At 43.5% G+C, this 16,303-nt stretch overlaps 1 protein-coding gene across 1 annotated transcript in view; it reads left to right on the top strand.

Annotated features, from left to right (window-relative positions):
• CTNNAL1 (catenin alpha like 1) overlaps positions 1-16,303 on the top strand; it is a 126,177-nt gene that overhangs the window by 21,894 nt on the left and 87,980 nt on the right. The window contains 1 exon segment of the mRNA XM_090039092.1: positions 10,142-10,331. Coding sequence (XP_089895218.1) covers positions 10,142-10,331 — 190 coding nt within the window.

Raw genomic sequence — 16,303 nt, 5'->3', positions numbered from 1 at the left:
CTATGGTTTCCCATGTTTTTCTCCTTTAAAGAAGACTCTTTAAAGTTTGTTTGTGACCCTCTTATATTTTTCTTGTGTCCTACTTTTGGGTCATGACCCATGAGTTGAGAAATGCTGATATATAGTATTCCAAAATATGTTGGGTGGGATTTCTGCAGTGCAGTACCATGTGATGGGTAGGGACCTACCCAACTTAGCAAGGCAAGTGGCTGATTTCATGGGTAGATTGTGAAGCGAGCCACCATTTTCATGGGTTATTGCAGCAGGGGCCCCCAATGCCTCTGGTCAAGGGCTGCCTGTCGTGGCCTGCCCCATTGCACTGACTGGTAGTAAGGGGTGGGGTCACACAACAGGCAGCCTTCTCAGCCAATCAGTGGCAAGGGGCGGGGGAGACAGACATCTTGGCTGCTTCCCTTCATGTTGGTGGCCCGCCTCCCTGCTGGCAGGCTGCATGGCCCTGAGAGGTCTACTGGCTCCCACTGGGGAGCCAGCATTTTATTTTCAATAATCCTCCTTCCCCACCCCCCCTTAATTTTTTTTTGTGTGGACATTGCCTGATTTCACAGCCAATGTGCCACTTAGGCTAAATCCCAAATTGAGTAGGTCCTTAGTGATAGGTCATTACATGCTACCTGGCTGTGGTGCATATGTAGAGTGCTGGTTTTTTATCCAACTGTTTGTTAGTCTTGTCTGCTTATTTGTATAATTTTGAGAGGGGAAGGGTTATGTGAATAACTGGAACCTATTGCATTGCTGTAGGAGCATACCAATGTAAGTCACGTCGTAACAAGTGATACTGATATTGCATAATACTGATGTATCTTTGCCCATACTCCCAGTCTAGTTGTAGAAACAGCTATTATGAGGAAGGGAGTCAGGAATCAAAAGTCTAGTCTCCCAAGTATAAATCTAAGGATAAAGAACCCCCAAAAAGCTGAATCTTTAAGGAAGAGGAGAGAGTTGTCTTCTATTTTGCATGATAATCTGTCCAAGTAGGGCAGTATTGCTGCTTCTTGTACTTCTATGATTGCATACAAAACTGCACCTCCATCCTCTCCAGGGGTGGCTAAGATTGAGTAAATCTGTTCTGTGTCTAACTAGTTGATAAATCAAAGAGGGTTGGTATCATAGTATTGGTTGGGCTTTCTTCAGATCTGTCGGTGTTTACTTCACCTGCTACTCCCTTCACAGACTCTGTAGAGCTTGTTGTACAGGTCAGTCAAAGTGCATATTTGTAGACCCTAGGTATGGGGTTTTTAGTCTCAGCTACTGTCTTGGCTATAAACTTGTAACTGTTTGTCTGCCCTGCAACACCTTTTATCTCTCTCTTTTTGGGGCATCACCACCCAGATCCTACCAGGGTATGTAATCATCATATTCTGTATAATCAGCCAAAAGTCCAGAAGTAAGCTTTTATGGGAATATTCTATTCTTCATTGAGTCAGCCTAATAAGCCTTCATTTATGTGGTGCCACAAAAGCATGTCGGATCTCAGGAGAAGAGATTCTGTTATCTACGAGCGGGAGTTGAAGGACTATTTTGGAATCATCCTGAAATGAGTGACTCCTAGACTTATTTGCTAGAGACAAACTGGCATTATGGGATAATTCCATCATTATGAAGATGGAGGCAGTCTTAATTTGGTGAGAAGAGGATCTGTTGTGTACTCCTTCCCATTGTGTTACTTCCCAGAATCTGGAAAAATTACCTTTTATGTGGGCGTTTTTGGTTTTATTGGTGATGGTTTTTGTCTAAATAACCTGTCTGTCAGTTCAAATTCTTTCACTTGCCAAACTTTCCTGACATGTTACAGAACTACGGTTTGGTCCAGGAGTTCTACATGAACGCAAGCTGGCTAGGTTCTGTTTTGGGGGGGGGGGAGGGGAAGGCTGTTTAGAGGCAGTTAAGGTTTTGATCCAGAGTAGAAGGGCCTCTACAAAGTAAATATGTATGGTTAAAGGCAATCTTTTAGAGCCTTTTTCTGTACAGAATTTGAAAGTAGTTATCATCCCTTCGAACTTTTCATTGTTTTGTTGTTCAGTCTTTCCATAAAAACATTTTTTGTGACTGTGTTGCTTTCAATCACATACACTTTGGGTACGCATGGTATTCTCTAATAACCAAATTACTTTCAAACTGCACCCCAGACTGTTAATGGAAGATGCCTTTTTTTAAGATTTGGATTTAAATAAGCTTTTATACTTACTAGTACTCTTCCCCGAGCCTCGTGATTCGTCTTCAGAAACAGTCCTTCTGTATATCACCAGGAGTTTGAAACACTAGAGGATTCTCTTCGTGTCCCTTCTAAATCGGATCCCAGGACTAGCAGCCTAGTTGCCCTGCACTAATCATGCTATTCTACTAAAAGTAAAGGCCACTTTGATTGCAGATAAGCACACAACTAATTGTTATATCCTCTCCTGGAAGAGAGAGTACCTCTCTTTAGCCATCTTCAGAGAGTACAAACCTGATTGTACTCTTTTCCCCACCCCCCCTTTAAACCTATTCAAAATCAAAATTTCTTGATTGAACACCATTTTGGACAATTTTTTTTAATTACTGATTTCAAGTGATTATTAATTTTTGTATTGTCAGCTGCTGGTAATGCATATTTTAATATAAACAATATGCAACCCAAGAGGCTGTAGCCAAATAGAAAATAGTTAAAATCCTAAAGCCTCCTTCACATGCCATATTTTTGCTGTGATTATCATGTAAACTGTGGCATAAATGGGCAGGGTGCTTGCTACATGTACACCCAATTTTAAGGCCCCATACAATGGAAAACAAGACATTAAAATATTGTTTATGTAATGTAAAACATCTTTATGGCTCTCTTGATATGGTGCCTTAAAATTGAACTTGTAGCTGGGAGTGACAATCAGCTGATTGTCTATCCTGGGGTCCGGGGTCTGGAATGGCCCTAGGACTGACTGACAATAAGCTGAATTGATTTGAATTGAATCTGGCCTGAAAGTGGAGGTGGGGAAGCCTTTGCCTGGTAGCTGTGGCTGGGTGCAGGGGATTAGAGACTCATCCCAGCAGGGAAAGCATTTTTACTCCCCTTACCAGGAGCCTCTGATTCCTCCTGCCTGGCCAGTTGGGAGCCCTGGGTTTCAGACCCAGAGCTGTCTGGTGGGGCCAATAATCAGCTGATTGTATGCCTGAGTAAACCAGATCCACAGAGGTCTGGGCTAGGGCTGACAATCATCAGATTTGCCACTCTGGCCTCAACCAACAACTGATTTTTTGGTCCCAGACTACAATGGGGCTAGCTAGTTCTGATCCTCAGTCTGGTGTCCAAGCTAGAGCTGACAATCAGCTGATTGTTGGCCCCAGCCCAATTTGCTATTGCAGGGAAAGCCCAGAATTATGAATCTTGCCTCCTGTTTTGCATGTGTGGCATGGCAGGAGGTAGGATTAGGATTAGGGATCAGATCCCATTGCACTATTAAATGCATGTGCCAAACATTTCAAATTTTGTTACGCTTCTGTTTACTATCTTTTTACATTAACAAAACTAAAGTATGTGACATGGAACAATGTTTTTATAGTTCTGATTCTGTTTCAAGATGAAAGAGTATTGAAAGAATATAAAAATAAATCTCAGGTCGTTATTGAAAGAGTGCAATATTTGAAACTGAGGTATGATTTAGTTCTCATTCACATAAACAAAGGGAAAGATGTGAGGGCCTTCATAACTGTGTACCAGACCATCTGGGTCTGTGCATCTGTACATGCATGCTTTCTAATTTGATTATTTACTTTATAGGGCAAATTTATTGCATCTTCTATCCCCATTTTCTTTTTTTAAGAAAAACAAGCCCTTGAGGGAATGTTTCCCTTCATATTTAAAGAGGTTCTTTGCTGATGATATAATTTTGTCATTATAAACATTTTCACTGTTCTAACTTTTTATTCAAAAGTGCCCAAAATAACTTTTTTATAGATGGGAATAAATGTAAACTAGTGTAGGAGCTAGTACTAAAAGCGTGCCATAGAACTGAAATGAATCTTTGTCTATTGGAGAAAAGCATGCACACTTGTAGAGGGAATAAAAATGTATTCAAGTGAACTTGAACTTAATTTGAGATGATGATAACAAATATAGTTCATCATATGACACACAGAAACTACAAATATTTTCTGAAACTGGGTCAAATTGTCACTTCTAAAGCTAAATCTAATTTTCAGTAATAAAATACTAATGGTTAGATATTAAAATACTTCAGCTAAATGTCTTCTCATCCTATATGCATCTTGCAACAAAAACTCCATGAATTAAAATGTGACAGGGTTAATACCTTCAAAGACTGAGAAGATTATAAAACCTGTTACAGATTATTTATCTCTTGTGGCTATAAAATATCCAAGGTAATTGTAGATAATTCCAGTATATTGAAGTGGAAAAGATTATTCTTTCAGAACTAATCATAATCAACAAAGTTTATCAAGGAATCACTTGGGATGAGGTAGCTTCTCCCATGCCCTAGACTGGGACAGATTGTTAGTTGGGTGTTTCATGGGACTAAAGAGGATTATTCAACAGAACTGAGACAATATACTTTATTTGAGGGCTGTCAGATGTGTTTTTGGCAGTGCCCTCAAGCGCTACTGATGTATCGGAAACACCCTTAAGATGCAATGATCTAGTACTCTAGAGCAATTTTTCCTCTGTAAACAGCTGTGAATAATAAGGTCTAGGTTTTAAGATGGCATTTATTAGAGGTTCACCAATATATTGGTGCCAATCTGATATGCCACCAACAACAGGAAAATGAATGCTATCAGCGATTGGCTTTTTTGGCTGGTGTAGCCAATAAAGTTGCCGATTTAAATGCTGCAAGCATGTGGCCGGAAAGCAGCATGTCACTTTGGAGAGCAGTATCTGACCTGTAAGTCTGGGTATGGGGGAAGGGGCGTGAGGGAGGGAAGAGGTGTGGGGGGGGGGGGAGCAGATTGAGGCCCCCATGGTGATGGCAGGAGTGGGACAGGGGCAGGTGCTGCCTAGACAGGGTGATGAATGCAACCCTGCTGGGAGCGAGACAGCCATGGGCAGGTTGTCCAGGGGCTGCGGGGGGGTGGGGAGGAAGGCAGCTCCCTGGTGCTGCACACGCTGCCAGGGAAGGTATGTGGGGTATGTGCCCCCTGTATTTGTGCACAGAGTGAGGGTGGGCTCTAGGCTCTGGGCCAGGGGCCCTGCCAGCCTCTTGCTGGCGAGTGGTGGGGGGAGGAGACTGGGCCTGGGGTTGTAACTGGAGCTGGTGGGGCAGGGCAGGTGTTGGTGGTGCTGGTAGGAGGAGCTATGGGATGGATTATAGCCAGCCCAAAGTTACTTGTGGTCCCCTCCCCAGCAGTGCCTGCTCTGAGTGTAGCCCTGGTCCAGTCCCTTCCTGGAAAGAGGTAAGTGTAGCCCTTGGCCCTGAGCCTGCAGCAGGCAGCCCACCCTTTCCTTGTGCACAAATTTTGGGTGGCACATGCCCCCTATGCCTCCCTCGGGGTGGCACACACTCCCATTCCACTCTCAGCAGGGTTGCATTCACTACCCTGGCTGGGCAACTTCTGCCCCTGCCCCACTCCCTCCCTTCCCATGGGGGCTTTGGTCTGCCCCCCAACACTGTGTTGATGTGCTGAGGTCATGTCTGCTATGCTGAGAATTCTGATCAAGGCATATTACTTCCACACCTGAAAACAGTGCCATAGGTCATACCATAAAGAATGCAGCGATGTACACGTTATGTTAAGTCCTGCAATTTCCAGGCTTGCATGTTACCTATTAAAATCCTTACAACAGTGAGTGCTTAAAGCATTTCGACAGAATTGTGCAGTCTTACTTCAGTTTATTCCTTTGATCTTTTAAGAAACAACTTGCTAGGGAGAACTAATTATTCTCCCTTCTGTTTTGAAGCACCAGCTTTCCTGCTGGCTCATTCTCTATCAGCCTTCCAGAATATACAATAGCCATGAGGTAGAAAGGACAGAAAACCTGACTTTACTCAAAATTATATCTTCTTTGAAGTTGTCATGTGTTACACTGTTGAACCCCAGAATAGATTTTTCTATAGGTGTTGTCTTTATTTGACTCATTTGGCAGTAATTGATTTTTGGCAGCTGCAGATCTTGGCTTATCTTTCACACAGGGGCTTTGTAGAGAAAACAAATAATTGCTTAGTTGCAACTTTCCTTGTTTCTCTTTTGGCAGTTCCTTTTCAATGCGTGTCCCACATGGATAGTCATGATTTACATACAATGGAAATACATTCTATTTATGAATAATGTTTTATAGTAGTGTTGGCTGTGTCATTTCTCTGGGATCACCTGGATATGACTACATGTATGCCACCAGGGGGAGCTTTCAGGTCACAGCTTTGAAAAAACTTTTACACCTTTTGATTCCAAAATATTGAAGACAATGCAAAGATCACAACTAACTATCTGAAAGGCTCCCAAGGTGTGAGAGGTTGTTGGTTGGAGGAATTTCTCCGTGGCTTGTACTTTATTATACAGCTAATATAAACTTTGTATTTTTTAGTTTTTGTGGAGGGAAAGTTCTCTACTTTCCAGTTAAAAAGGTTTAATTTACCTTCAATGTTAATGTTTACAAATTTTTTGTTACTGCTATTTTAAACTTAATTTTGGTAGTGCATTTTTGATAGACCATTTTACTTGGTCTCTAATTTATTTAGAAGCTTGATCTGTTAGCTGTCTCAAGGTTGCTGCTTTATTTACGTTCTCAATCAAATAACTTTTTTCTATGCATTTCTTTAAAAATAGAAATCTTTCCTTATCAAGTACTGTGCCAAATACTCCATTCTTTCTTGGACTGGAGCAGATGCCCAGGCTTCTTCCTCCTGGCTCATAGTCTAGCCATGGGTAGATCATCTCTCATTTATAGTGGGGTGTCAAAAACCTCTGCAGGTTTGCAGAGGATGACAAAGCAGTGGCATCCAGCCTATAGGGCTTCTGAAGAGGCTGTGAGTTCAGGGGTGAGGCCTGCCACTGAAAGACCATGAATGAGATCCCTGCTGAGGCCGTGTTTTGGCAGTGGCGGGGCAAGCAAAAGCAGTGTTAATGCCCATGGTGCCTTGAGCCACAGGGGACTGTTTGTCCTATGACCAGAGCTGCATCTGTATCCAGCCCAGGTAGGGGCCAAAGGAATTTGATTCTTCTTATTTACAGTAATATCTGTGAGTGTGTGGATTGTAATAAATAAGTTTCTAATAGCTTCATAGTAAGTAGGGTCAGAGCAGATCGTCAAGTCCGCGCCCCCTGCCCTGGGCAAGAAAGAGTACTGGGGTCAAACAACCCTGGCTAGGTGATTTATCTAGCCTCTTTTTGAAGACTCCCAGGGTAGGAGCGAGCACCACTTCCCTTGGAAGTTGGTTCCAGATCCTAGCTGCCCTAACTGTGAAGTAGTGCCTCTTGATATCTACTTCTGTATATCTCTCCATTTCAGATTAGTTAATTCTTTAGGTTAATATTGTATATATTTATGTCTTCTATCAGTCTGGTCTTCAATAGACACTTAAAATTCCTCACCCAACCCACTTAATCTCATTCATTATAAATTCTTCAGTTTGAAAATGTAAAGTTTCAATTGTCTTTGCTTTGGCATATGATTCTAAACTTAAAGTAATGCCCTATCAAGTGGATTCTACCTCTAATTTTCCATCACTTTCTCTCTTTTCTTTTCTTTTTTTTTTTTTTCCTTTTAAGGCATGTGCATTATATTCATTCTGTTTTGCCCTAATGTGCATGAAAGTAAAAGAATGCCTGTCTAAAATACTAGCCTGGAGTACATGCTGGTTTTGGCAGCAGTTTAATGCTAGGCAGTATATTTTAATGAGGTTTCCTTGTATGCAAATACAACATGTGGGGGTGCTACAGGGTGGGCTACAGCCACCGCAAAACTTGCCATAGATACCCTGCAGTCCCTTCTCCCAGCGCTGCCACTGCCCACCCCACCTCTGCTAGGAAGAGGCTGGTGCGACCCTTGGCCTGAGCCCATAGCAGCAGCCTGCCCTTGCCGTGTGTACAGATTTGGGAGGTACATGCCTCCCCCAGGCTGCGTGCGATGGCAGAGAGATGCCCCACCCTTCCCAGATAAGTTGCCTGTGGCTCAGTCCCTGCCCCTGGCTGTGCTGCGCTTGCCCCATCCCTACTCCTTCCCTCACTTGGGGGGGCTTAAGTCTGTGCCCCCACCCATGTCCCTGCTCCCCCCAACTTACTGGCTGGATGCTGGTCTCCAAGCTGCAGGGCTGCATTCCTGGTTGGTGCACGCTGCAGCTGCGTACATGCACATGGTATTTATCAGTGACATTGGCTACACTGGCCAAGAAAAGCAGATTGCCAATGATGTCAATTTTCCTTTTATTGGTGCCAGTATGATTATGGACCGATATATCGGTGCATCTCTTAAATAAAATTAATTCAAATTCTGTATATGTCTGTCATACTCTGACTTGTAAGAAGAGCCCACAGCTCCTCCATGCCCCCTGCCCCCAGCACTGCAGCTGCCATAACTGCTGAGTGAAGTGCATGGGGTAGAGGGAAGATGCAGGCTGCCCACTCCAGGGCTCAGGGCTTCCACCCCTGCTGCCCTCTTCTTGGGGACCTCCACTGCCCAGCAACAGGACCTGTTACAGGAGGAAGAACCTTGGTGCTGCCACTGGGAGCCCTGTGCCAGCTGCGCTGATGTGGTGAAGCACCGCTGCCTGCCTGGCAGCAGTTGGGGCAGCCAGGCAGAGTTGTGTCCCCTGCTGCTGTCAGGCAGATGGAGGCAACTCGCCATGGCAGTGCAGCTGGTGCCAGATTCCCAGTGGTGGCAGTGGTAGTACTGAACCTTCCTATGTCCTCCTGTACCAGGTCCTGCCTGCTGGACCACAGAGGCCCCAAAGGGGGGGAAGAGGGGAAGCGGGGCAGGGAACCCTGAAGTGCCCACATCTGCCCACACCCTGTGCAGAAATTCCAGGGGGGGAACATGCCCCCTAAGTGTGCACAGCAGTGAGGAACCAGCCCTTCCACCACTCCTGGACAAGCCACCTGTAGCTCCATCCCACTCCCCCAGCCATGCCTCGTAGCTGCGCGTTCCTGTCCTAGGCACCGCCCCAACTGGGCAGAAGTCCCAACTGCCAACTCTGCTTCACTCCCTCACCCATTGTGGCCACCTCATTCTGCCCCCAAGCACTGCCCTCCCATACATGGCCTGTGACCTTTCTTTTTCCACCCCCCGGCTTACCCACAGGCACTTGGGGGAGATGTTCTTCACTGTGGCCTGGCTGCATTGCTGGCCACGTGCATGGGTGGTGCACACACATGCATACAGTGCTCCCTGCATCCTGCTCTGCCCCCCCAGCCCCAAGCATCTCTTTGCAGGCTAAAACCTTGCTAGCCTGCAAGTGAAAAACCCGCCATTTCCTATATATTTTTTTCCTTTTAAAGGAGTAAATCCACATTTTTATGTGGTGACCATAAAATCCGGGTCCCTGTAGATCAGCTGGATAAAAAACATTTTTTACCAGAACACTTTCTCCAGAGCTACTTTAGGACTGGAAAAGTAACACTTTTTACATAGAGGTGACCCATATATAGAAGGCTGTTTTATCTTGCAATGTATGTGCCAAAACAGAGCGCTGTCTTTGCTTTAAATTCTGTTCTGTGTCATTTCGTATTCAGGTGTGCACAAAATGTACCACAGTTTAGACTTCTGCTGTAGTTGCTGTAAAGCAGAGAGGTAAACAGTGTTCTGTCTGGTTAAAGCTAGTCCAACTGTCTTGTCTTTGTACACTTTTAAATGCCTAAACTTGGGAAATATGCCTCCTAAGGTAGCAGAACACCCTGTAAAGCTAAGTACTACTTAAACTTCCTTTTTCCTGTTACCTGATGTTTCAGTGAGTATGCTTGCAGTGCAAGGTTTGTTTGGTTTTTTTTTTTTGGTTTGGATTTTTAAATACAGCACCAAAAGTTTGATTGGAGTAGCATTGCAGTGGTTTACTCAAAAGGAGAGGTTAAAAGGGAGGAAAGATGGTTGGGGAAGCTGGCTAGCATGGCTAACAGGTATGAAATATAAACATTTCAAAAATTCAAATTAAAATATGGATTTAATATTCAATCTTAATAAAGTCCTCACTGTTGTTTACAGATAACTACTCTCATTAACCATAAAGATAAACCAAAGCGGTCCGACAAGACACTGCAAGCAATTCAGCGAGTGGGCCAAGCTGTTAACCTTGCTGTTGGAAGATTTGTTACAGTAGGTGAAGCCATCGCAAATGAAAACAGAGAATTGAAAGAGGAAATGAGTATTGCTTGCATTGAGGCAAAAAGAGCAGGTATGTGGCTGGTTTGTTGTTGTTGGGTTTTTTTTAAGTGAGACTATATTACCCCAATACTAACACTGAAAAGCTGTGTTGAATTTCAAAACGGTTTCATAATACAAACTTTGAAGAATTACTACAGTCACTGAGGTTTATCATTCAGATTTGTGGAATAAAACACATGAGGTGGTAAGCAAAATCTTGAGACCTGTTTCCATGCCAGTTCTGCTTTTTAGGGTATGGTTGTCTAGATGGTTCCAGGTCTAGGTGTGCCCAGAGTTCGTATGTTCAAGACTGGATTAGTTTGGCCAATGGTGTAGCCTTTGGGGCTGCATCTGTCCTAGTTAATGGCTAGGGTGTGTCCAACACTTCCTCAATTCCCTTTTTTTTATTATTCATTATTGTGGTATAGAGCCGATGTAGTATTTGGTTTTTCTTTGTTTCTGGCTAATGCTACTTGCTGCACATAGTGGATTAAATGGTAGGATAAAATGTTTTGGTATGTGAGTTATTCATTGATGAGATGAATTGGATATAATTTGGAATTCTACCCTACCTACATGCATTGGAGAAGATCATGTTCGTTCTAGAATGATGTTCTGTTTGGTTTTTCCCCAAGAACACTCAGAAACAGAAGCCTGCCTGAAACTGTTCCTCCTTGAGCTTCCTCAAACAATAGTCTCTGCCATCTGATCCATCTCTTCTTGTTAGCTCTCCAATGACTCTATTTCACATGCTGCCATTTTTTTAAAAGGTCATATTCAGTCCAACATGAGCATTGGAATCATAGAAAATTAGGGCTGGAAGGGACTTCAGTAGGTCATTTAGTCCAACTGCCAATGCCAAATCGTTCCTTTTTAGACCACGTGTGTCGGACATATGGTCCATGTGTTGGACCCAGCCTGTGGAGCTCCATCATCTGGCACCCAGTGCTGTCCCTGGTTCTGAGTTGACCCATACACTGCCTATGGTGTGTATTGGACTGGCCCTGTTTGCAAGGCCTCAGATGCATGCCATAAGTAGTGCTTACCCTATGCCTGACCAACCTGATTGCCTTCTATAATAGGATAACTGGCTCTGTAGATGTAGGGAAAGCAGTGCACATGATATACCTTGACTCTTGCAAGCCTTTTAATACTATCTCCCACAGCATTCTTGCAAGGAAGCTGAGGAAGTATGGATAGGATGAATGAACTGTAAGGCAGATAGAAACCTGGCTGGATTGTCTGGCTCAACAAGTAGTGATCAATAGCTTGATGTTTAGTTGGCAGCTGGTATCAAGCGAAGTGCTCCAAGAGTTGGTTCTGGAATTGGTTTTATTCCATATTTTCATTAACAACCTAGAAGATGAGATGGATTGTGCCCTAAGCAAGTTTGCAGATGGCACCAGTCAGGGGTGGGGGATAGTAGATATACTGGAGGATAGGGCTAGGATTCAGAGTGACATAGACAAACTGGAAGATTGGGCCAAAAGAAACCTCATGAGGTTCAACAAGGACAAGTGCAAAGTCCTGCACTTAAGACAGAGGAATTGTATCTGCTGCTACAGGCTTGGAACCAACTGGCTAAGCAGCAGCTCTGCAGGAAAGGACATGGGGGTTACAGTGGACAATAAGCTGGATATGAGTCAACAGTGTGATCTTGTTGCCAAGAAGGCTAACAGCATAATGGTTTACATTAGTAGGAGCGTTGCTAGCAGACTGAGGGAAGTTGTTATTCCACTCTATTCTACACTGGTGAGGCCAAATCTGGAATACTGTCTAGTTTTGGGCCCCCCATTAAAGAAAGAATATGGACAAGTTGGGGAGAGTCCAGTAGAGGGCAGTGAAATGGTTAGGGGGCTGGGGCACACATGTCATGAAGAGAGGCTGAGGGAGCTGGGCTTCTGTAGACTAAATAAGAGGAGGCTAAGTGGGGATTTGATAGCAACCTTCGACTACCTGAAGGAGGGTTGCGAAGAGGATGGAGCTAGATTGTGCTCTGTCATGACAGATGACAGAACAAAGAGTAATGGTCTCAAGTTGCAGCAAGGGAGGTTTAGGTTGGATATTGGGAAAAACTTCCTCACTAGGAGGGTGGTGAAGCATTGGAATGGGTTACCTAGAGAGGTTGTAAAATCTCCATCGCTGGAGGTTTTTAAGGCCTGGCATGAGAGGGCCCTGGCTGGAATGATTTAGTTGGGGATGGTCCTTCTTTGAGCAGGAGGTTGACCTGTTGAGGTCCCTTCCAACCCTAACTTTCTAGGATTATATGATTCTGTGATGCATGTGTGTTGGATTCTTGTAGTTTTGCTGTGGGGAGCATTGATTGTGGTGGCAATGGATATGTCTATACAGGTTTTACGTTTATTGTTAAGGCAGGATTGTGTTCTGCTTAATATTTTGTTTATCATTGGGAAGTTTGCTTCTGATGGTGAGTTGGGCAAGGTTTGGAGATTTGTTTGTTTGAAAGCCAGGAATAGAGGATTTGGGAATATTTCTGATCCTCTTTTAAATATAGGGTGAAACTGTTTGACCCTTCTTGGAGATTCTAATATGGGATATGTTACAACTAAAAGTGTGTGTGATCAGTGGGGGTTTTCATTTTGTACTGTAGTAGGTTAATGTTAGGTGTTGAGTGGCTTGATCAGAGAGATAATCTGTTTCTCTGCTGGAGTGCACATGTTGGATAAAGGTATTTTAGGTGATAATTAAAAGCATTCTCCTCAGAGCAGATACAGCAGTATCGGAGGGCCTGCCTATAAACTAGAGCTCCCTTGTTAAAAGGAAGGACAGGGTAACACCTTGGAGACTAACTGGCTGAAAGAGACATGAACTTCTGTAGACAACAACCTGCTTGGTCAGATGCTACAAACAGGTTAGCAGAAAGAAAATATTTGATATAGAAGGGAAAGGGACAGAGGCAGGGGAAGCTGCTAAGAGTTACCAAATTGGCTGATTAGATCATTTAGGGTGAACAAGGCATTTAATACCATCCTGGTAAGCAGCTAGTTCGGGCACGGTATAAAAGTCCATAGTCCCTGTTGAGACCATGGTTAACAGTCATTCCATGGATGATTCTTATTCAGCAGTTTCATGTTTCAGTTCTTTTTTAACGTGATTTTATTTAAGGACAGCTATTTCAAGGTCAGTCATTAAATGTCTAGGGAGGTTAAACTGTTCTGCAACAGTTTGTTGTACACTTCTGGATTGACTTTGGTTTGGTGTCTGTTTGTTCTTTTATGTAGAGATAACTTTTGCTGGGCAATATTAACAGCAAAGGGGCATTGTAAGAAGGTGATGACATATATGATATTGAGCACAAGGTGCATCTGGGTCTGTAGCAGGGCCTGAAGGCTTGGTGAGAATTGGTGTTAAGTAGTCTGTTGAAAAGACGTTTGAGGTTGGGGGAGGGGGTGCTGTCTGTAAGTCAAGAAGGGCTTGTTCCCCAAGGCTAACTTGAAATGGCTGTCATTTTTCAGGAGCAGTTGTAGGTTGTGAATGCTGTGTCTAAGGTGGGGATCTCAACCTGCAGCCTGAGGGCTAGATCGAGTCCACCAAACAATTTAATATGGCCTGCAAAGCTAGATATTGATGACATTTTCATGGTGGGGAATTCTGTGTCAGGGAGAATTGTGGCATGTGGTGATTGATGTTCAGGTTGTACATATATTGGTGGCAATCTGCCTCTGGGGAAGAAAAGTGGTAGTGGCAGCTGGGCTGGAAATACTGGTTGATCTTGGACTGAGCTCCATTATTTTAGCCCATTGTTCCAAAGAGGTTGCTCATCCCTAAAGAGGAATTCCTTTATTCTTGTCACAGGGTTGGTCAGGTGTGTCTGGGATAATTGCAAGTTTTGTGAGCATAAAGTGTGTTTATCCATTTTTTTTTTTATTTTTTTTTTTCTATACGCAGTGGTTTGTAGGGTAAACTTCTGGATGTGGATTATGGTATCTAGGTGTTGGGGTAGAAATTCCAGAAATAATTTGGTAGAAGGCTGGTAGATGTTGAAGCTGGTAGAAATCCAGCCAGTCCATGTGTTCAGTCCAGAGAGATGACATCCTCATCATTTAATGCAGGGATAGTGCAGGTTTGGTGCTGTTTTTTATTATTAGGATTTCTAGAAAAGAACCTGGTCCTGCATGCTCAGGTTTTTTGGAAAAAAACTCATCTACCTCTTCCTCCTGGTTTGGGGCCTCTAGGAAACATCCATTGTGACTTCACCCTTGCTGCTGTCCCCTCTGACCCGGATGTAGAGACTTTCAACATAGGTTCTATTATGTACTGAGTTTTGGCGTGTAACGCATCCCACCAATGGGTGGGACTATCTGTTTTGTGTTCATCTCCTGTTGTCTGTTGTTATGATGGAAAAGCATTCATTTAAGCTAGCAATGTCAAACTCAGATGAGCTAAGGAGCTGGATCTGGCCCACGGGTCTTTTTGCAGGCTGTATGACCTATCTCTAGATCTGGCCTGAGGGTCTTCTCACGAGCACCTGAGAGTTAATGCAAACACAATTCACTGCCCTGTCAAGCAGCAATCAAAACCCAGAAATTCTGCAGCTGGTAAGTGGAGGTTTGAGGTCGGTATTAACTTAGATTCAGGCTGCACTGGTACAGTGGCTTTGGGAGCTGGAGCAAGAAGACTTGTGGCCTGGATTTGGAGAAGTCATCTGGCCAGAGAGAAGCCCGATGAATGACCAAACTTCATGGGCTGAAACTGGCTCTATGATGCCTCTGAAGCACTGGCCATTGGTCAAAGCTTATCACCTTTTATTTGTACAAGGAAGTTGGTTTCCCTATTACTCTGTATATTTTCTCACTGGGAGAGAGGGAATCCCACAATATGCTAAACTGGGTACAAGTAGAAAATCTTAAGTAGATACAAAAGTGCCATGAAGGTAGTTAAGGGAATGGAGAATCTTCCTTTTGAAAAGAGATTAAAAAGAGCATTACTTGTTTAGCTGAGCGAAATGTAGGTTAGGAAGGGAGGGATACAATTACTTATAAATATGTTTGCAGAGCGTATCAAGGAGGGAGAAGAGCTATTTAAGTTAACAAACTAGACTTGCACAAGATCAGATGGTCACAAACGAATTTAGACTGCAGTTAAGGTTTGTAACCATTAAAGGAGTAAAGTTCTGGAATGGTTGTCCAAACAAAATACTGGAGGGAAGGAATTTGTATTGCTTCAAGGTGGAACCTGATAAGCTTGTGGATGTGATCTGGTAAGATGATAGGGATGTGTCTTTTTTGGTTTTTTTTAGTAGTGATCAGAGCATGTGATATGTGGATTTGAGGGTTTAGTATCTCCATGGTGGGGCTGAAAGGGAATTTAATCTCTGTGTAAGAGCTATCTGGTAATCCCATACTTCAGTTTCTGCTAGTTGCTTAGAAGGGTCAGGAAGGAATCACTTTTCCCCCCTCTATGAACATATTGTTTAGTTTCTAGACTTCTTGATCACATCCCCCCCACCTTCTTTGGCAGCTTTTAGCACTGGATATTAACCACAGTTATTGGGTAGAGTTCGAAGTGTGTGGATGTTCCTACCAAATTTTGGAAGCCCCTCTCATGAAGGGTCTTGCTCATATGCTTGGGGTCAAAATGATTTGCTAGATATGGGTTTTGGACAAAAATTCCTTCCAAGTCAGATTGACAAGGACCTTTGGGGATTTTTACTTTCCTTTGTGATGTGCAGCACAGTCCTTCTAGTGTCATCTAAGTAACAAACTCAAACAAACAAATTTCCTGCCATTGCAGTTGTTGGCTATGGGCAGCTCCCAACTTTTAATGTGTCATGTTGTAAAAGTTGTGTTCCTTTTTCAGTCTTTTGGGTTGAGTTTGTTGGTGTGTTTTATGGCTGTATTGGGGCATGGGGGTCAGAGGATGATCCTGTGGACTCTTTAAGACAATGGCTGGCAAATTTTTAGGGGCTCGACTTAGTGGCTTAGCAGCCCTTTTCCAGTACTGTGTTCCTGTGTTCTTTAAGAACTGCAGGAATCCTGTCCT

This window comes from Crocodylus siamensis, chromosome 3 (assembly GCF_052110815.1).
Source record: "Crocodylus siamensis isolate JL-2025a chromosome 3, ASM5211081v1, whole genome shotgun sequence".
Taxonomy (NCBI): Eukaryota; Metazoa; Chordata; order Crocodylia; family Crocodylidae; genus Crocodylus; species Crocodylus siamensis.
This window is presented reverse-complemented; position numbering and strand designations above follow the sequence as displayed.